This window comes from Phoenix dactylifera, unplaced genomic scaffold, assembly GCF_009389715.1.
Source record: "Phoenix dactylifera cultivar Barhee BC4 unplaced genomic scaffold, palm_55x_up_171113_PBpolish2nd_filt_p 001742F, whole genome shotgun sequence".
In the NCBI taxonomy this organism is placed as follows: Eukaryota; Viridiplantae; Streptophyta; class Magnoliopsida; order Arecales; family Arecaceae; genus Phoenix; species Phoenix dactylifera.
In genome coordinates this window covers 44,855-68,517 of record NW_024069041.1, presented here as the reverse complement: position 1 = coordinate 68,517, position 23,663 = coordinate 44,855, and the positions used below count along the sequence as shown (strand labels likewise).

The following is a 23,663-nucleotide window of genomic DNA, read 5'->3' as shown; positions in this document are numbered from 1 at the left end:
ATGATGTGAGAGATATGTTCGACATAGCAAATGAACACACAAAGAAAAATTGAGTAGATTTGATTGCAAAATTAGTAAAAATCATACTCCAATGCCTAAAGTGGACAAAACTTAATGCTTAGTAGACAGTTATGGATATTAATATACTTAAGCTTGATATTTAACTCACACAAAATGTCCTGCAAAATTTCTAAAAAAATATGCATCTTTTCTCATTTTCCCTTAACTCCAACTAATCTAATAGATACGAGAAAGAAATCTTTCCTCCACCGCCCCCCCCCCCCCCCCGCGCCCCAACACAAAAAGAAAAGCTGAAAAATCTAGAGAAAACCAGTGAAAAAACCTAGCTTGCTGCCATGTCATTAATATTTGAACTGCCAGTTAAATGCCAAAAAAAAGAGAAGGATAGATTTTGGTGATTGTTGTTCACCTCGATTATTAAATATTCTAAATAGGAAGTCTCTTAGAAGTTAGGATCTTTGTCCCCTTTCATAGTAGAGTTATGAGAATCTTGCGTAGAAACCACAAAAAAAGATGAACATACTTGAGTAAAAGGCATTATTTCACCCTAAAACTGCCTTGTCATCCGCCCCCTTTCATAGTATAGTTATGAGAATCTTGGGTAGAAACCACAAAAAAAGATGAACATACTTGAGTAAAAGGCATTATTTCACCCTAAACTGCCTTGTCATCCGATAGTTTTCCACACGCTCACAATTGCTTGAAATCCAAATGTTAGATGACATCAATGGGTCGACCATCGGGCCTAATTTTATATTGTTCCAGCTGGATCACTTTGTTGGGCCTACTGAAAATTTTGGATATGCTGCCCAGACCCAATCCACTAACGTCCAAAAAAATTCCATAGAAACTAACCCACCTTTTTGAACTTTTGGATCAACTTCATTTGGACTTTGTAAAGAATCCGAACTTGGAAAGTCATGTTTACTCTTGAGTCTTGACTGATTTACAACCATCATGTCCTGAACAATTATATATATACATATATTCACAAAAATATACCCACATATACATATTATGCACACGCATATATATAATATATAATATATATACATATATATATATACCTCACCATACATCCAACAAACATACATATATACATAAAATTCTCTTTCCTTCTAACTCAGTTACTGTATATAGTATATACATTAGCTGCATTTCATCTTCTCCTGGACAAAACACACCTATCTATTATAATATAAGGAAACCTATGAGTGCATAGATCTTCTCAATTGTTGCTTCATCTTTTTTTCTTCCCTATTCTTGTTTGTTAGTGTTCTAAGTTCTAAGTTCTAACTGTGTCTCGACTTCATTAACTTCCCTCTCTTAATCGCTAAAAATGGAGATAATAGATAGAAGTTCAAGCCATCACATCATTTATTGGAAATTACTAAGATGCATGAACCTGCAATTAGGGTTTATATAATTATCAATAGACTGAACAAGATGAAATGATGAAAGTGAAACCTTATATTTTTAAAATTGTTTTAAAACTTCAGAGCTTGGTAGCAAATCCATTACTTTCAAAAAGAGTAAAATAAAAGCAGGAAAAGCAGAAGTTTGTGCAAATGTTGTTTCAATATCAATCTCCTATGCCATTTCACAAATGTTAATAAACAAAAACACAGAAACAATGATGATGCCAAACAGGCCGTCAATTATTTTTGTAGTTTTTTAATAAATTACTAGGTGGCCCTGCCACCTGATTATTTGAACTATGTTAATAAAAATGAGCATTAAATGTTGGGTCAAAAAACAAAAAGGAAGGTGTAACACAGCTAGACAGTAGTTGCAGAATAATTTTAAAGAACTTATTGCTGACCATGTTTTTACCTTGATAAGAAGAAAAGGGAAGATAGGTTTATTAGGCAAAAAAGAAATAAACAACAAGGTACATTCGTTTTGTTTATTCTCAAGCTTGAATCATGTCATAAAGAAATGTCGGCAAGAGCAATGCTACATGGAAAGGCATGCCAGAGAAAATGAGAGGATGTGACTAAGAAGTTGAGGAAAAAATGATAGCATAATAACAGACTGTCCTCTAATAGAGAATTTGGTCCACTAAATAACAGATAAACAAGGATTTCTCAGAAGTAACCAGCACAATACAGAAGTAGATTCATTCCAGAACAACAAACAAAACACCTCCCACTAAGAACAAAAACTAAGATCAACTTTAGAGCACAAAAATCAGGTATTTCTTGAGATCCAAGAAAGTACCTGAATCTGGAGCTTCACAGCTTAGAAAAGAAAAACATTGGCAGAATGCAAGACCTCTCGCATGTGATGCAGCAATAGAGAGATTGGAAGGTACTAGGTTCGACTTCTCAAAACCCTCACTTCCAATACTCGAAACCCTTGCTGGAAGAGTAGCATTTCTGGAGAAAAACAACATAAAACAATCTCCCAGAAAGGCCACTCAAGTCCTCATCTAAAGCTAGGGGCTTCTTGGAGAAGCTTCTTGCCTCAGAAGTCAAATTTCTCACCCTAACCTCACCCAACACCTCATGCTTCTTTCCCAAAGACCCCCACAACATAAACTACTATTACAAATAAGACCAAGAGATCAAAATGACCCAAAATATGTCCCGAATAAGACTTGACAAGAATTGGGAAACTAAGTAACAAAACACCCCCGGGACTGGACAGACCACTAAGACACCCACAAAAAACTAATTTCACTTAGAATACTATTAATATTTAATTATTTACTTACAATTGTTATTCCAATAAGCATTTTGCTGCTAGAAATAAGGCTAAAATGGAGTATGATGAGGAGGCATGCACGCTTTTAAAAAGGCCAAATAACATGGTTATTTTTAATTGTTTGCCCTTCTCTTTTAACAAAATATCCATTGCTAAGGAGTCATCAAAGATTCCAGAATTTATGGTCCCCCCACTGTCGAAGAGTTTATACTTTATACCAATCGTGAAACAATCCTTTCTCATTATTTATTATCAAGTCTCACTGTCAGGTATTCTAGGATCTATGAGCCATGAGGTATCTTTACAGAAGTTTTCTTATGTACGCTGATATACACATTTGCATATATGCACACAAAATAGAGAGCTCATCCGTTAGTACATATGTCATTTTGAACAAAGTGCATATTTCGAAGTTAGACTTGAAAATGTAAAATTGGAGAACCCAGTTTCAGAGGACTATAGGAATCAGCTAAGCTGCCATGGACCACCTAGCCCCTAGCCAGGTGCCTAAGTGGTGCCCAGATGTCAAAGCAGACCCAAAAAAACCAATATAAGGAGAATCTAAAAAGGGAAAAAAAATCCAGAAAATGAAACATAAGGTGTCAAATAAAATTTAACAAGTCAATTGAAAGCAACAATTTGGTTACATTTGATACTAATTCATAAGTAGATCCCACCTTTCCATAGTCAAACATGATTTGAAAGCATCAAGACAGGCACAATTAGTGGCCAAGGCAGCCTTTTTTTTTTTAACATTGGGAGCACTAAAGTGAAAGAACAAATTATTAACTAGCCTTGGTAAATATATAAATAAGGTGAGGTGTTTCAAACCTTCATTTGAGGAACATCATCCCTGTTTACCTCATGCAATAATTTATTAGAAGATGAGACTTGGGTAGACATCATACCCTTGTCCTGCACTAATTCTGGTGTTAGGGAATCATTGCCATTCTTTTCTGCACATGCCTCGCGATATAGATGGCCAAGTTCTAATCGGAGATGACTGTTGCCTTGCAAGTGGTAAATTTTGGTAGCAAGTGGAACTGGAGCATCTGATATTGTTAAATCAATATGTGTGTCAGATCCTCTACAGCATGATAATCTTTTTTTTTTTTTGGTGGGGGTGATAGCATGATAATTTTGAGGAATAAGAGGATGAAATATGTATTAAAAAACTACAATACTTTTAAAGGAAGAGAAGTAGTGTCAAGCAACATTACACTATGAAGAATTGAAGATAACAAAATATGTCTTCAGATGCCAAGACATTTTGATTGTTTACCAGAGAGGAAATCAAGGGTTTCTCAAGTTCTACTCATGGGACAACATGGTCTAAGAAAGGCCTCAATGTAATGCAAAATAATTATGCAAGGAAGATCATATTGACCAGACACACAAGTCTTGTATTCACTAGAAGCAGCAAAGGATTAGAATTCCATGTAAAGTATACATAATTCATCTCTATTTGAAGATGCATTAACCATCCTATTTTCAGGAATTATACTAATGATGTCAATAAGTAGAGTTGGATGCCTTCTAAGTCTGTCAGCCATTTCACCGTTATGGCTCAGATCTCATTCACCATAAAGTAGAATGCATCTGTTAAGGTGAATTACAATTTGGCTTAGGATAACCAAACTAAATCAAGTTCAATCCAGCAAATATCTTCGCTTACCATCAATGAGACAGGTAGGCTGGCCCTTAAAGGGTCCAGTGTAAGGGTTAGGCAAAATTCCTCGACCAAATGGGACAGGATGTTTGCTGTCTGCATTAAATTTGTAGCATAATGGTGACCACCTAACCTGGACCAATCAACTTATGTTCCTATTTACAAAAACATGCACACTTGACGTGCGATTAAGAATTTGCCAATAGACAGTTTAGAAAGAATATAACATTATTAAACTATCTAAGAGATCAAATATTTTCAAGCAGGAAAAACCTAAGTACTGGCCAATTCCCTAGTCTAATCAAAATAGTAAATTACAATGCAACGATTAAAATTCAAGAATAGCCAATGTGCCATGCAATTGTTTAGGACTAAACATTTAATATGTTTGATGGGCTTTGATTTGTTCCATAAGCATGTTTGAAGATAAGTACTTCAGCAATAAGTCAGGGACTTACTCCTCCTAAGATGCTCCTTAGACTTCTGATATTTGTTCAGAGCATTACAAGGTACTTCCAATCCTGCATTTGGTATCTTAGACTTCTGATATCTGTTCAGAGCATTACAAGGTACTCCCATTCCTGCATTTGGTATCTTGTGATGTCCCCTGCCTGAAAGAATACAAAAGAACAATCATGTCCTGTTAATTCAACACATGCAAGACTCAGAATTCCAGTATATCATAGAAACTAACGAAGATAGAGAAGGATTTAAAGATGCTCGCATATCTGCAGAGTCGAGTGAAAGTGTATACACTTGGGGATCCAAAAAAAGGTTAGATAGTTAGCAAGAGGATTTGCTCAATGATCTGGGATGTACAAAACTAGTTCTTAAGCTCAACTATTTGATTATCACCAAGCCAAAGATGAATTCCGTTGAGCATTGTTACTCAGTTGATAAATCCCCCTCAAATGATGCATTTGGATCCATGTATAGTGATATCTTAAATTGTTATTTGTAGGCCTACAAGTCAGTAGAGTAGAAAGATTCTTCAAATGTTGATTGAGCTGTCTTTCCCATTAATAATTATTTACTAGAGGATATTGTGCATTTATTAAAGGAAGATGGTAATAAGAAAAAGGATAAAGATTTTGTTCAGATAAAATGCAAAAGATGAGTAAAGAGAGACCACACAAATTTTTCATGTCCGCTTATGTGGGTGAAAATATTGTTGCTAGAGATACGCTTTATTGTCGGAGGCTCAGTGCAGATATATTGTCACACCTCACACATATTATTATTCACATAGTAAGCATTCTTCTATTCATGTGTGGACAACACAAAGCGATAGATATTTATTCCATATTGTTAATACAAGACCATTTAGCCAACATAGTCACCAGCATTTTCAATGTCATCTTATTTCTCTTAAACATCACATGCGATATATACTATTACCATGCTATTGGACCAAAGTACGCCATCTCGGTACCGGGCCCCATATTGATGCCACCCTATTACTATGTTGGTATGCCTAGTATGGGGGCTGGTTCAGCATACCGAATGTCAGTACGCCCCTCGTACTGCGTACCGATACCGAACCGGCACAGCATGGTACGCTCTTGACCATCTGGTTCGGTACGATACGGCATACCTTGTACTAGACTCCTTGGTTATCCCAAAGTACCTGCACTCAACACCTAAAAAGGATTACTTGTGTGACACCTAGGTATGGGTAACTAGGAAGATATTCTTATGCGACGTATGGGTGTCCCAAAAAATCAAGAAGTTTCATAATTTTATTTAATTTAAATCCAGATGACACCTGTAAGCTAACATTTTGAATTTCAAAATCAAATATTAACCCAAAAAGGTTATTTGCAAAATTATAAATGAAGTAGAATTTTTTTTTAGATTTATAATTTAGAGTTCAGCTAAACGAGGATGCAGCACAAACAAAAGAACTACAATTTGTTTCCTCTCTTCTCCAACCATATAAACACCTCCTACTTCACCACCATATCCCATCCATGAAGCACTATCACCCTCCATACTAAATCAGGTAGTTATATTGCATCGTTCTATCTCTCTGTGCATATATATATAGTTCCCTCAGTCTTCTCTATAGCAGCCATCTACATCAAAACCTAACCCACTACCCAACCCATCTATCTCCCAAAGACAATCTAAAGTGCCATTTCTTCCCCTCACAGTAACAGACCCAAATCCTCCCACCCTTTTATCTCCTCTATACTATCCCACTGCCCGACATGACCTGACTCTCTCTTGCCACTATATCCTTCCCTCTAACCCATGACATTAGCCCTCTTCCTCTCCCTCCTTGCACAATCCAAGATCGTAGGCCCTTTAAAATGTAACCAATTTATCCATAAGCTTTATTACTATAGTCATGTTAGAAAAAAGTTTGGACATTATGCTCCTTGATGTAGATGCATGTTTAAGTCATGTCAGAATTTGCTTTTGAAAAAAACTAAAGAGATTTTTTCTTTAAATCATGGCTTCAATTCTATGGTTATTACCAAAACCAAAAGTAATACTGATTGGTAATTATGTTTCACTTTTCTTTCCTACACCCACATTCAACTATAATGGAAATTGTCTGTGGCATCGCTCCAAGCAATGCAGGCCCCAAATGGGTCAGGGTCTCTATTGGGTTTCTCCTCTTCCTTTCTAGCTTCTCTTTCTTCCTCCCACTTGTCTATCCATGAAAAGCCACCAGAAACTATGTTGATATATCCTTTTTCTTAATCCATTTTTTCTGCAACTCACAACATGTAAGACATATAGAACTGGAAGGAGGTTTCACCTTGTATGTTTATACCAGCAACTTTCAAAATTGTGGAAGGCATAACTCTTTCATTTTTCTTGTAGGACATTGGCACATAATGCAATTTCATCCAGTATTTGGTTCGTGAATCTGATGACATTTGGATCTGTGAGTTGGGTAAACTTTTGAAGCAAGTTTGTTATGAACTGATTTGCTTTAGTTCCATAATATTTAATTTCACATTCAATTTATGTACAGCCAAACACATCAATCGGAAATTGAGAATAACAATGTGATTTCTAAGGGCCAATCAAGCAGCACAAATGTTACAGATTCTAGATACCATGATATCCTAGTTTCATAGAATCAACTGATCCAAATTCTCGAGTTGAAGTCTAATCATCCAAAACATAGCCTTATAGATTAGAATAACCAGAAACTTACATATGTACCCATGCTTTGACTTACATAATGAAGTCCATGCGACAAAGGATATATGCAATTGATCCATTTCATAGTTTGACATGCCATCTATGATAGGCTGTCAACCTAACATAGGATTTCTAAGCACCAGCTTAAAGATGTCACTGTGTGTAAACCAATCACTTTCTTTACGTTATAACAGAAGCATCACTAGCTATGGGTCTCAAAGTAGTAGTCATGGAATACAATACTGGACTAAACCACCTAATTCAGTCGATATCGTACCATACTGACCACGAACCAGGATGGCTTGTGGTCTTGGTACGAAATGGGGCCCAAACCAGTGCCAGTCCTTATTGAGTTGAACCATGCAAAACTAAGCAGTTTCGGGCGGTTCAGCCTTGTAAGTGATTGATTTGGGCCCAATTAACCCCTCCCCCACAATAATTGAGGGAGAAAAGATCACATGTTTTCTCCCTTTGTTTCAACCATGAGCAACATACAAGAGGAGAAAGAGAGGTAGAGAGTGGAAGGGTGAGCAAGGAGGCTAGATCCTCAGGTCACCAAGATATTTCCCTAGATTCATTCTTCCATTTTCCTTTTTCAAATCCCATAAATGGGCAACAATTACAAAAATAGGAAAATCATATCAAATTTTGTATTTTGGCATGATTTCATGCTATGTTGTAATCTTAGTCAAATCTATGCAACGTCATAACTTTTTGATTGTTTGATATAATATTATTTTTATTAAAATATATTTTTGGACAAACAATTAATAAAAAACAAAGATGTCAGATTCCACAAATTAGTATCATGTTCGGAGTCTAGCATGCTATCTACTATCTTTTTTGACAACAATTTGATTAATTTTTACTATATTCATTGCTTGTCGTATAAAAGCATAACTTTAAAGTAATTCCTAGATTAATTATGCTACTAGTGCCTAATATGGGCTGAAAAAAATATATGTGGTACCTCATATCAGAGACTACATTTAGACATAATTAAGATTTACTTTTTAAGATTATATTTAAATTAAATTTTATTTATTATTGTTCGAGAGGTATCATCCTCCCCAGCCTCCGTCGGGCATAAAATGCTTAATTCTTTTATGATTTTTTGCCATGATACTCGATGATGCACTAGTATTAGTATGGCTATCCGGTACTGATAGCCTACTAGGATCCTGGGCGGGTATAATACCAAGGTTAGAGTCAAATCCCAGGGCCCACCTACGAACGTGACCCAGACATGTATGAGGGACGTCAACACTCGACTTGGAATTTAACATATGCATATATGTTCCATTTCTAGTTTTATAATATAAGTATTTTACAATTTCAATGTTGTACTTAGTTAATTTAACATATATTATATAGTCACACCATCCTTCAGGCATGTAATATAAAAAATTAAAGTATACCACTTTTAAACATCAAAAATGAACTCAGAAAACCCTAATTTTCACTCAAAACTAAATAAAGGAAGCCTAAAAACGTTGAAAAATAAAAAAATAATAAAAAATTGGATTCTTGTGTACTGGTACAGGTTGATATGATAATATGATATAGTACCAATAATGGATCATATCGGCCTCCACCGGTTCATAGTTAAGTACCGAGATTGAGAACCTTGCTGGTAGTAATTTGGTGTTCTACATTTCTTAAAAGTTGTTCATCAATAATTTGGGGTTAAAATATGCACTAAATGAGCCTCTATGAGACATATGTCTCTCATAAAATCCCTCCTACTCTCTTCCTTTTGTTTTCTCTCTTCTTTCCATATTCTTTTGTGTGATAATTACCAGATAATTTTTACTATTAAAATGCAAATATGTTGGATACAGAATTTGCAAAAATTTAAAAAATGAGTGGAAAACTTATATCCTATGGAGGTATAAATTGCAATTATATTAGAAGGTTAGGAAACCTTCAAATCAAATAATAAACATCCCAAGACCAATAACAAAAAAAATGCATAAAGGCTTCATGAATACCTTGCCATTTCCTATTTAATTGGGTTGAATTTTCAAGCAAAATTGATAAATAAAATATCATGTGCTAAAGTGCACATTGGCTTTTTCCATCATTTGCAAGGTATTACTGTAAGCAGACCTGCCTACAAATTGAATTTCTACTGGCAGAATTGTAGGTGGGCCTTTTGCAGTTTTTGGTTGCTTGCAAGTCATCTAACTTGTAGCAAGAAGACTTGCAGAGAAGGGGATCTTGCAACCAAATTACTTATAACCAAAAGCCTCTTAAGTCAAAATGCAGCACGATGGATAGGTGGAGGACCAAGGTTCGCAATCTCGGTACTAGACCCAATACTGGTATTATGTTGGTACAGAGTTGGTACGCTCAATACAAGGGTCGGTTTGGTATATTGATATTTGATGCGCCCTCCCTCTATATGGTACAGTATGCCTGATACGGAGTGGTACACACCGGTATGGCAAACCTTGTGACTCATTACGGTCCCTTGCTCCACCCACAAGAATTCTCATTACCTCAAGACCACAACGCCTCTAAGACCTCAACATTGCACTTCATTGACCTCTAGCGACTGAATTCTAGTGAGTGAACTCGGAATGCCATGGCTACAACCGCAGGCAACCAAAACAAAAAAGGTAGATTTTGAAAACTCAATTAAATGAGCCACATGTTCTACATGTGACTTGACATGTCACATCTCCAACTCTGCAACTTCCGCAATGCAATTGAAATAGTAGGCAACCAACCTTCTCCTAAAATTACTAGTTCAACTAATGGTTAGCATGCCTATTTGCACAAATACCTCTACAATTCCTGATCATTAATACATAGAGTCCTCAAATTGCACTAGTTCCAATTTTGATTTGCTAGCTACTTGTTTTATGGCTTTAATTTGAGCTGCGGATCCTACTTTGGAAACAGAAATACCCACATTAATAGCGGGTCGAAATAGAGTCTATAGAATCTTTAGTCCCACAAAGGCAATACACCAAGGTTCATAGTACCAGACTACCAGTGCATATTGCCCTGTACTGGTTCTAAATCAATACTCGGTACGAGGCACGTACCGTATGTTGCTACATGGAACCGACCTCTATATCAGGCAAACCGACATTGTACCAACATAGTACGCTATCAGGTCCAGTACTGAGATTGCGAACGTCATATTAAACCAAAGGTTTGAATTTGCTTGAGCATAAAAGCAAGCATAGTACATTTAAACTAGGGGTATATCATGTTGCACTAAGCCAATAACAATGAATTTAATAGTTTAGCAGCCCTTTCTTCAAACAAAATTAGTTAGGCTTTATATTCCTTCGGTGAAATTTGATTCAAAATGGAAAAAGACACTTATATTGTGGCCATATATGCTTTTCCATTAAGTAATAAATTAAATTTATTCAAATGGATACTGCATTGCATTGGATAACAATCAAGAAAAGATATTAATAGTGAATCCCCAAAAAAGCATTAACTAGAAAATATATTTCATGATCAGTTACAGTGAGCAACAACAAGCTCTTAAGGAATTTAAAAAAGGGGTAAACCTCACATAAACAACACAGAGTACTCATTAAGCATTTGATGGACAAACACATGTTTCTACATAGCCAGATATGAATTTGGCAAGCTTCTAGGTTATGAAGCAGTGCAAATGATTAACCAAAAGTAAATGTACAATCTTATTGAAAGTTCTTTCAAAGCATATATTGCATCTAGTAAACAGTTTGTACCTCCAATATCCATTTCAGAAGCATCAAGTACTATGGTATGATCAACCGATGCTGATGTCCCTACATAACAAAGAATTGATGCAGACAAGCCTCATGAATACTCAAGAAAAGCAATTCACTTGATGAGTTGGATCAAAAAAAGAATAATATTTCTTTTATAATTCGTGCAAATACATCCATAAGATGTTCCTATTCAACTACAAGCCAAAATCAGCTGACAAAAATAATCAAAGTAGATTACCTAGATGCATCAAAGAATCAAATATCCAGGCCAGCATTGGCCAAAAGTAAAAGGTGAAAGAGCATCCAATGGGAGAAAGAAGTGGAATAGAAAGGAGAAGAGAATTTACATAACACTACGAGTATAAGTGAAATAATTACACAGATCAAATCAATGTAAAATACCGAGGTAGGGACAATATACTGGAAGGACTACAGATAGGATGGTCAAAGTGTTAAACTTACAAAACAAGAAAGAGTACGATGTGGAGGCATAATGGCAAGCAAAATATGTTCAATCATAACCAATTGAATAGAAAAGCAATCAAAAGATCCAATAGATTGGAAGCAATGTTGAAAATATTTTTTTTTTCAAAAAATATCATTCATCAGTGGATAAAATAGGGTTCAATTTCACTATTCAGGGGCCCAGTAAAAAATCAACATAAAGATCCTTAATATTCTTTAAGATGAACAAAATCACTTGTCTCACTGACATATAAAGAATATATGGGCAGCAAGTGATGCTCAAGCTACACAAGTATACTAGCATGACGAGCACAAAGAAGACAAAAAGAGATAGGTACAGCCTACAGGTACATTTAGATAGCTTCTGGCCTTCCAGTCAACTAAATAGGGACAATTTAACCTAAATACATTATTTTTCAAATCCAAACACATTTAAAAACAAATAAATATTTAAAACCTCCTAGAGAAATTAAAAAAATTAAAAAAGCATAAAAAAGGTGTCTGAAGGAAGTACTAGGATGCCCGGAGGAGATGACCACCAAGATGGGGTGGGCCACACATCCCATTCTGGGAAACCGGAATGCCCCCATCCCACGGTATTTGAATCAAATGTTTCTAGCAAAATGTGTAGGAGAGCTCATGCAAATGTCTCATATAGCAATTCGGACTCTAATACATGAGTAGAGTCCTTGACAAGAAAGTGTAAAAGATGTACTATCATGATGCAATACCATATGATCAAGTAAAAATTAAATACAGACTGTAGAGATATGATGTGTCTGTACATCTAGAATGTTGTTCCTTGTGCCTTTCATTCAGAATTATTTACATTTCACAATACTAAGGGTTGGGTACCCCAACCTTGATAAAAAAAAAGATGCATATTATAATCTACCAATGCTTTAAGATATTATTCTTTATTAATAATACCTCTTATCACTGATAGAAGACCAGTAATCTATAACTATAGATCAATTCAAAAGGATACAAACTATTAAAGGCTACAACATCCATTATCTAGATGTTGCAGGATAAAGCAAGAGTTAATGCATACAACTTTAAAGATCTACAACATTTATAGGATGTCTGTTGATAAAAGGACAAGAATAATTCTGAAAAGGTTAGATAAGCAAAAAAAAAATGAACGAACAAGCAGAGAAAATGAGGCATACTTTGAGCCTCTCTGGACTTTGAACATAGCATGCCACTCTGGTTAGTGTAATTTGATTCCGAACCACTAACAACAATACCACCCATAGACTCAAATTTTTTTTGCTCTTCTACAGTAAATAGTTGATCTAGGAAATGCTAGGATCTATAACCAAAGACTTCTTTCCAATGAATATAAGCAAAACTCTCAATTCATGTTTCAAATAACAGGAATCAGAAAGATATAAGGTAGTTTGTGTCATGATTCATGAATTCTTAATGTCACCAATCTATCACCATCTTTAAAGAAAGACATAACATAAAATATAAAGATGTGGTACTCCCATGGTATGTTGAACCGACCGGAACCGGTCGGTTTAGCCTGTACCGAACCGGTGCCGACAGGCATCGGTACGGTACAGCATATAGAATCGGTTCCGACCCATATTGGGTCAGAACCAATTGGTTCCGTACTTGTCCCGGTGCGAACCGGCCCGGTTCGCACTGGTTCAAACGCATTTTTTCCGCGCGCAGGGAAGAGCGCCCGCACGGGCTCCAGCCCGCGTGGGCCATTTAATGCCACAGAGTGGCATTTAACGCGTCCGCGCGGACGTGTAGTGTTTTTTTTTGGAAATCGCGAGCGGAGAACGCGCGATTCCCCGCTCAGGGAACCGCGCTCGCGGCTCAGGAATAGCGCCCACGCACGGTTTCCCGCGCGGGGCAGGGCGCCCACGCGGGCTGCCAGCCCATGTGGGCCATTTAATGCCATAGAGTGGCATTTAACGCGTCCGCGCGTTTTTTTATTTTTTTTGCTTTTTTTTTACGTCCACACGCGGTCACGTCCACACACGTCTCCAGTTCGGTACCGATTCCAACCAGTACCGAACCGGTACCGATGCTCACCGGTATATCGGTACGGTCGGTCCGGCGAACCTTGGGTACTCCTGAGTCAGAATCACAAGTGAGGCCCCACTGATCTGATTAAATGGAATGAAAGTGATCTTCCTTCATGACTCTACCATTGGGCCTTGGAGCAGAGTAGCATCCAATTCTTCAATGTCTCATTAGAAGGCCTTTCTCATATTTTTGCTTGTGATTAAGCACTTCTATAGCTGGCATAGCTATCCAGTAAAAGAAGACCTTACGAGCACTTTACACACACAAAAAAGTAGAGCATCAATCCATTCCTTACCCTCTCTCTCAATACATTGTGAAAGATCCTTGAACCAATGTCACTTTTGAAGCTTTATGTGATATAGCCGCAATGTAGGAAACAATTTATACACCAAAGTAGAGAAAATCCAGACCTAATTTAACTTTTCAGATGGCAGCAACAGAGGTTTTGCTTTTCTCTGTTTTCTGTTATTTAGTGGGGCAAGGTGGATGATCATAGAGCTCTCTGTAAGCAATGGTTATGATCTATCCTATGGCTGATCAGACTTTCTTTTATCTCCTAAAGACTAAAAGTGTATCAGGAACCTGTTGATTATTTGTACAAAAGTTCCATTTTCTGTAGCAAATTGATTATGTCAACCTAGTGGTGTATTTTATTACCATTCTTCCAGGAATTATGGCTGATAAGCTTAAAAGGCAAGGTTTCGGTTGAAAGGACTTCACTATCAAGAGAAAATTTATCATTAAGCAGGAATGGAATGCAAAAAGAGGGAAGACTGATATTTTCTTAAGAAATATTATTGAACTTAACACTTCATTTTCCAGTGAACAGATCCATCCTTAGATGGCTGTCAAAAGCTTTATCAGTTTCTTCTCTAATTGCCATTATCAAGGCTTGCAAAGATGGCGCTTGAAACCTAGTCCATCAAAGATGATCTAGAATTTGGGAAGCCATCCTGAAAAGCGAAAACTGTGGTTATTTGTCCCCTGAAAATCATTACAGAGTTGGCAAGGGAAATTCTTTTCTAACATTGCTTGTTTGGTGAAAGAGTTTAAAGATCACTGCTCTCGCTCACCGCAGGAGTAAAGTTGATAAATAATAGGAAAAAGATAATGACGCTGAGATGTTCGCTGTAAACATTTTAATACTTTCCTATCAGTTCATGGGATTCTACTCGATGCAGGTTGCTATTCCCAAAATTAACCTTTTCTATGATGACATAACCATCATATCTTGCTACAATTTGAGTAGAATATTTTAGTATATTAGCAGCAACTTAAGCTGGCAGCTTAGAAGTCCTGCTGATTCTCTCCTTGGTTGTAATTTCTATTTTGGCACCAAGAGACTACTTCCATCTTAACAAATCAATAATAACATGCTTATTTCTCTTATAAGTCAGAACTTTTCACTTACATAGAGCCATCCCAACTCAAGAATCTCTGTCATTTCCAAGATTTTTGGTAGCATTTTCAACGCCTGCTAGGACTAAGCATATTTTGTTGTTTCTATGCTCTCTATCAAATATCAACATAACTTAAGTTATGCTATATTAAATAAAAGAAACCCCTTCATCCCATCCATATGAGGTCAGCAGGGACAAAGTTAAAACAAACAACAGACCTTAACCTTAGCCAATGCTATCCAAGGCTCCCTGAACTTGGAATCTAGACAAGAAAACTAACTCTTGATATATTATGCGGAATTGATTACATATATAAAGCACAATATATAAGCTAGATAACCAACTTAAAACATATTCCTTATTCTTTCAAAGGTTACTATGCTTACAAAAAGATATAACTGAAAACAAATCACTACATAATATGCTAAGATATTAAGTAAAAGGATAATACCATTAGTTGCTTGCAATATTTTTCTCCCCTTCCTTGGAGGCTTCTTACGACCAGAACGACCATCAAGCTCCAGAGCAACATCTTTCATATAGTTTAATGACCTACAGCGCTCTGCAGGAATTAGATGTTTATACAATGAAGCATCGCCCCACCAGTTCAAAATTTTAGTAACATAAGCAGGCAGTAACAATCACGAGAGAGAATATATTCATAGTTTAACTTGTATTCAGAAGAGAACATTTATTATGTAACATGATAGATGATTCAATATTCAATATTAACAATAAATGATTCAATAACCAATATTGATAATTAGAACATTAAAGAGGATAAAAGGTTTTAAATTTGTAAACAAGAAATTTGTGAATTACAACTATCAAAAACCCATAGAGGACAAAGGTGCAAGTTCAACATCAACTTAAACAAGGAACATCTATAGCACATTGATATGATATCTAGATGTAAAGGAAGAGGAAGCATAAAATCTTCTTATACAGCACATATGGGTCGACAATGGTTATTGGCAGGGATTTGTTGTAAAGAACAAACCACCCTATTCGGTCGAGTATGTACAGTATCGACAATGAACAAGAATCAATTCATGGTATTTGCACGAAATAGGGCTTGGACCGTGCAAACCGGTCCTTACCAGGCTAAACTGCCCAAAGCTGCTTGCTTCCAAGCTGCTCAACTTGCTAAGAGCCCGGTACAAGCTCGATTAGCCCCTCCCCCTCAATATTGAGGGAGCAAAGCTCATCACACCCTTTTCTCCCTCTGTCTCACTTGTAACAAGCAAAAGGGAGGAGAAAGAGAGAAAGAAAGGAGGAGACAAAGAGAGGAAGAGAGTCGAAGGGAAAGCAGGGAGGACAAATCTAATGTTCAACGAGATATTTTTTACCATATTTGCTCTTCCATTTTTTTGTGACATCCCATAAATGGATAGAAAATGAAAAAATATGGGAAAATCATTCCAAAATTTTGTATTTAGATATGATTTAGTGATATATCATAGATCTAATCAAATTTGTGCGATGATATAACCTTTTTTGATATTTATTTTATTTTTATCAAAAATATATTTTTGGATTCAAATTAATAAAAAATAAAGGAGATGTTACATAAAAATTAGTACAATGCACCATGCTATCTGATGTCTTTTTTGGAACAATTTGAATAATTTTTGGGAAATTAATTGATTCTCAAACCAATCTAAAAATCGACATATAGGCGTACTATTACATGGTGAGAATTGAAATTTTCCATGAATTTCAAATTATCCCAATGAAATTGAATGGGATAACTTCTTGACTTGGTGCAAGGCTACAATCAAATCATTTGGTGGAAAATATCAGTTTGGGTATGAAAACGGAAAAATCCATAAGTCGGATGATGATACCCTAAATCCGTGATTATGATGAATGGGAGGCAAACAACCTTTTGGTTATGTCATGGTTCTTAAACTCCATGGACCCTCATGTAAGAGATGGATTGATCTTCTTGTCTACTACAAAAGAGATTTTTGACACCTTGCATGAGTTGTACTTGCAAAAGTATAACATTGCACGAGTGTATCAATTGTATCAAGAGATGGCCAAACATAGTCAAAAGGAGATAAATTCTTGCTCGATGTTATGGAAGCTTGAGAACATGTGGCAATAATCGCTCTACTTTTTTCCAATCCCATCAAATTGCTCGGAAGATGCAAAAATGCACCCAACTTTAAAGTCGTTCCTAGATTAATCAGGCTTAGTGCTTAATATGGGATTACAAAGATGTGGTGCTTATATAAAAGGGCTACATTAGCTAGAATTAATTATTTGAGATTTTTATTTAAACTAAATATTATTTTTAATGAAAACCAAGGTCCGCCATACCGGTACCGGTGGCAGGCCGGACCGGTACGGTACCGGTCCGGTCCGGTACGTACCGGCCGGTATCGGTACAGTACCGGCCGGTACCGCGAGCCAAAAATCACAGCACCTCGTGCTGTGGTTCATAAAAAAAAAAAATCGTACCGGTGCGAACCGGCCGGTACCGACCGGTACGGGCTCCGTACCGGCCGGTTCGCACAAGAAAACCGGAGATACCGATTTTCTTGTGGTTCCGGTACTGGTCTAAGACCGGACCGGTACGGCATTCTATGATGAAAACTAATAAAAAATTAATTCAAAATTCATGAAATTTTAGTTGTATGCAAAGATATTTCAAACATGTTTTCTTGGAGCATGTGTTGTATTTTTTGATGGTCACACACTTTATACTTTTTTAGTAAATTTCACATAAATAAAGGAAGCTTAAAAATGTGGAAAAAAAATTGTATACCATATGGTTCGGTATGGTACTAGTACCATAATAACGGTCAGCTATCAGTATGCAGTTCGGTACCAAGACTATGAACCTTGGTTGTTGGTATGCAAAAGCATCTTTTGGAAGGCAAATATTAGGTATCTTTCTTATCATAAAACCTGAAATACAAAATTACTATATCACATAACAATGAGTTTCAGTGATGTCCTTCAGAATTTTAATTTATTAGATGGTATCAATTATCAAATATAAGATCAAAGATGGTTTTCGAAAAATAATTACCTAAAGCATTAGAATTAGACTAGACAAATTTTAGAACCATTGTAATTTAATTTTTCCATTTTTGAAGATGAGCTTGAATAAAGTATGTGACTAGGAGAAATACAGATTCTAGGCACACAAAAGTGGATACAAAATTCAGAGATATTGCTTCAAATGATCTATTTTGTTGCTAGAAATAAGGGCATCATGTTTTAAGATGATTTTGGCTGATAGGGCAAAATTTTTCAGCAAGCCTGGGGAGCCTATCATTCAAATATTAAGCTGGATTAATGCAAAAATTTAAATACACTGTTTGCATGACCTCAAAGTGATATACTTTATGAAATAGGAGGGAGAAAAAAATTCTCTCTCCCTATTAAACTGCCCATCCAAGACCCCAAGCATTCATAAAGTATCATACAAGAGGCATGACGTTAAAGGATAACAGGTAGGATATAGAAAGTTGCTCATATTGATGTATACCATCTTGTAACAAATTTGCTACAATATGGATCCCACAATTCAATAACAATGCCAGAAGCTTAAAAGGGCTAAATAGCAGGAACAAAGGTCGAAAAATCATACACATCAGTGATTACTACACCCACCACTGCATCCCCCTCCACACAAAAAAAAAGGATTGTTTTTTTGAGTTTATAAGTGAATGTATTATTTTCATAAAATCAAAATACGATTAGCAAAGATATATATATATATATATGGATTTTTTATACAAATAATAGATTATACTTAATCATAGGCAAATATCGAAATACTAAAGATCGTGCCCATATTGACCAAGGATGGGTATGGCACACACCATACCAAGGATTCATGCCAATATCATGGACATGGACTAAACACCCTTGATACGGCATTTTTTGGCTTTCAAAACTCTAGTTTGCGTTTTTTTTTTTGTTATATTTTCTTGAATTGTACTGCATTTTTGCAAAGAAAAAGGTGGACATATCAACTTTAGTGCCTGATATGTGGTTTTTGTGCATGTTGAGGTCAATAGCATGCATATTTATTGTGCAAGCTACACATAACTTGGGATCTAGAATACATTTAAAATATATATGGGTTAAATTAGCAAATGAAATGCAATTAGATTTCAAGAAATCATCAGTGACATGCTATTATGGATGACCGCATTACCTTATTTATTCTATATATTTTTATCGATTTTCTTACATTTCAGAAATTTTTGTAGCCTAGGTTGGAGGGCATGTTCATTTCATGCACTTGATTAGTACATTCAAATTATGTGCATAGGTAATATATTCCATGATAAATTATAAACGTTTAAATATATACTTTTTAATAATTAAGAAACAAAAAATAAGTTTTCGCAAAAAGCACACCATCTCAGAAATTAGTTTACAATTATCTAACATTATATGTATAATATTCTGAAATCAAAAATATATCTAATAAATAACTAAGTCTAAAATTATATTTAAAAATCTAAAATAATCATAAAATTGATTGGTTAATTGAGGACTATAGTAGACTGGCCCCATAAATACATCATATAAAAAATCAACCCAAACAAATGTACTTTTGTTTGGTTAACTTCGAATTTAGAACAGTTCGAGTATTGCTAGGTGGCACCCGAGCATCAGTCAAATTGAACCTATAAATCTTGAAAATTTGGTAGCATTTGCATATCAGCAATAAAAACATAGTACCAATTTTTTACCAAATTTTATCTATTAACTATATTTTAAAATATCTTTTTAAAGACTTAAAAATATTCTTGTAAGCTTGTGGATCTCCCCATTTCCCTACAACATATTGGAAATCAGCCCGAACAAGCAATATTTGCTCCGAGTAATTTCAGATTTACATGATTTTTCAGGTGAGATTATGGGTACCCAAAACCCACAAATTTCTTGAAATTGGTCTAGATTCGTACTTTAAAGCATAAATTTGAGCATTAATAAAATTTAGACAACATTTTGATAAAGTTTTCCCTCAATCTTACAATTAAATATGGAATCATTTTCAATTTTCCAAAATTAGGAAAAATAGAGCAAAGAGAGTTTATAACTTGAACGAAGTGATTTGGTGTCAAAAAGCGGTAAATCCGAGCTTGAATCCTTGTTTGAAATCCTCCTACAAGGTTATGCCCTCTCTCTTTGTTTTTAGCTAGATGGAGTGCAAAACAAAGGAGAAAAGACCTCCAATTTCTTCTGAGTGGCACCATAACAAATTGAAGGTACTACATCCCGAACCACTCACTTCACAAGCAATTTAGGGTCAAGTTGGCCAGTTTCCTCCTGAACTGAGCCTCCCTGTACTGATAGGGGCTCCATTCAGTACAAACCTAGAGGCTTTTTAATCCTCAACCATGAATGGACTTTATTTGGTGAGTTGAAAACTTTCATAATGGTTTCCAACAGTTCTGAGAGAGATACTACGTCAAGATGGTCCCAAAAGACAAAGTGCTTGACCCTCAATGACATCAGCATAGCCATATATATTAGTAATCATATGTTCTTGACTTCTTGCAACCATTCTACTTTGTATGCTGTATTTGTTGATCTAATTGAATGATCCTAGAATCTTAAAGAAAATATAAGATGACATTTTTTTCACTTTATATTTTGAACCTCTTGTCTATGCTTCAGATTATTTAATTTAATATAATAATATCTTGTTAGTTTGGAGGTTAGATTTGTTTATATAATGTCTTACAGTCTTACCTGTATTTAGGTTTCCCTGCTCGACAACATCCATTTGGCTTAAAGTTAGGTTTGTTCAAACAAGCCAAAGTTCCTGTTGAATAAAACTATCTTAGAGATGCCTAATATCGTAACATACTAAAACTATCCACAAGCACAAAATTTGATACTTCATCTATAAAGTCACTCTTAAAATGTGGAATCAACATGGAATTGGCTTCCCCCTAGCCGCCAAAATAACTTACAAAATAGCTAGGGCATAAAATGAATTCACCAACTTGCATTTGGCATCCATTCGAGACACCATATTAAGTACTCATGATACTAATCGAGTTCGAGCAACTTATAAGATGGTTCAAAATTACTCTCTTTAAACAAAAATAGACCAGTCATTTGGCATACTCTATTCCACGAAATTCATGCCACGGAAGAGGTGGTCACTTTTTTTTTGATGGAAAAAAAGAGAGACCACTTCTTCTTAAGTATATAAAATTGTAAAAACAATCTATGTATTGGAGAACATAACATTTCAACAAGTGGGGCTGGAAGTTTAGACCACAAGAAACAGTTTTCTCCCTTTAAGAAATTTCAGTACCAACATACACTAGTGGTAAGCATAAGGATAATACCAAAAACAACATACACTAGTCATAAGCGTAAGGATAATACAAAAACCATATTTGGAGAAAATAAAAACATAAGCTGAAACCTGCATGGGCTGCATATTGACTGGCTTTGACCGGCTTCTTACAAGCATTGCAACAGACCTTCAGCATAAATATAAACATCAGGAATAACATATGAATTGACAAGAGCAACAACAGAGAATTCTCCACAATCATTAAAAATATTTTGTATAGATCAGGATTTCAGTGAACTTGAAGGATACATTTGATGAGAGGAAAAATTGTTATGGCAAAACAACAGAGGTACACAATATTTCAGTTTCTAAAGACACAATGGTGTGAATTGATCACTCAGCATGTCACAGTTCAATTTCATGAACAGCAGAGCAGGTTCAACAGTGCATAAAGTCCTATAAAGATACTCAGGGATGTGGCTACTATTCAGGGCCCAAGTCATCAAAACAAACTGCACCAATCAAAAAATTTAACTAGTTAGGATGACATATTAGTTTTGAAGACACTGCAAAGTGTTCAACATGCAAACAAAACCACTTGTTTGCTTGTATGATACCATGTAATATGTACCCTTAAAGTACTGTTCTCACATATGCAACAACTCTTAGCTAAACTAAGATGAAGTTTCGAGCATCAGAATTTTTTAAAAAAAAAAGCTATAAAACCCAATGCCCATGCCATTAGATTTTTTTTAAAAAAAAACCTATAAAACCCCATGCTCAAGCCATAAAGTGTGCCAATGCTACTATGCCCATGCCTACCATGCGCCAGCACATGTTTTCTTGGCACCAGAACGGCAAATAACATGCCCCATGCCAACCACTAGCCAGCACACCGTATAGCAGCAACACTTAAATCCTTGCATAAAGCATTATGCATAATCGGATATCTACAACATTTTGAAGATCTATAACTTGTAAAATGTTTTTAGTTACATTTTTGCTTCATCATATAGTTTGTTTAAGAAGGTTAAATATTGGGTTACCAAGGTTTGCCGTCTCGGTATCGGACTCCGTACTAGTATCATCCTATTACAATATCGATATGTGATTCGATGCAGTACAACTCGACGGACCGAGTGTTCATAGTCATACAGTATGGTTTAGCATACCGGTTTGGTACCAGTACGGTATGGTACACCTAGGATGGAATGGTACCAAACGGTACGATGAACCTTGGGTGCTACTTTTGTACTAGCATTTGATCAACTACAACGTCACATATTGGGATTTGGATAAGTCTGACTCTCAAGGCATGACAGAATGAAAGTGTCGATCACATCCTCCAACATAAATTTCATTTCTCAATGCCTCAAATGTTTGAACCACTTTAAGGACCTACATACAAATTCAAGTTAATAAATCCAACCAAACAGTTAGACTCATCAATTTTTGCCTCTTATGCATCAAATACACATAAATTTTTGCCAAACCATCACTCAACTCTCACTAACCCCCTAGTAGCTCGAATCATCTAGCCAAGATGCCATTCCCCTTAAAAGTATCTCATACTAATCATGCACCTTTGCTTCCTAATGCTTCCATCTCATCATAGATTATTAGAATTCTACCATTATCAAAATAATCTTAGTTTAACCACATTTGTGCCATTGATTGTCTTATAATTTTTTTCATATACCCACATAATGCATTTTTTAGTATACAATGAATTAGATTTCATTATTATTAATAGTAAACATTATTTTGTGGAGACAATTACTAGGTGCATAGACATCCCAATTTGCTTTTATGGCTCTCCATCCAAACTCTTGATGCAGCTCCATCCCAATTACTAGAGCTCCTTCTCTTGATGCAGCTGACAAATGATACACCAAAAATCATCAAGTTTTTAAATTTATGCCTTCTCTTTAGTGTAAATGATGCCTCACTTTAAATCCTTCTGCCATATATGTAGGCATGTATCCTTCCATCAAGAATGAGTTCACAACTTCACATGATTAGAAATTTAGTAATATGTGATGTTAAAGTAGTGGTAGACTTTCAGTTTATTATAGTTGATTATTAACTTGTCTTTTTTCTTTCTTTTCTGCGAACTTACAATTCTATGGCTCAATAGGATGCTAATTTAGAAGGCACATCAAGGAAGCCCTCATTCACCAAGATGTTGA

General features: G+C 35.7%; 1 protein-coding gene across 1 annotated transcript in view; it reads right to left on the bottom strand.

Moving 5' to 3' along the window:
• The window catches only part of LOC120109035, a 49,296-nt gene that overhangs the window by 5,821 nt on the left and 19,812 nt on the right, over window positions 1-23,663 (bottom strand). The window contains exons 5-9 of the mRNA XM_039122768.1: window positions 21,604-21,661; window positions 15,640-15,750; window positions 11,275-11,334; window positions 4,855-5,007; window positions 3,559-3,779 (exon numbers count right to left, since the gene is read on the bottom strand). Coding sequence (XP_038978696.1) covers window positions 3,559-3,779; window positions 4,855-5,007; window positions 11,275-11,334; window positions 15,640-15,750; window positions 21,604-21,661 — 603 coding nt within the window. The remainder of the gene's footprint in view (window positions 1-3,558; window positions 3,780-4,854; window positions 5,008-11,274; window positions 11,335-15,639; window positions 15,751-21,603; window positions 21,662-23,663) is intronic.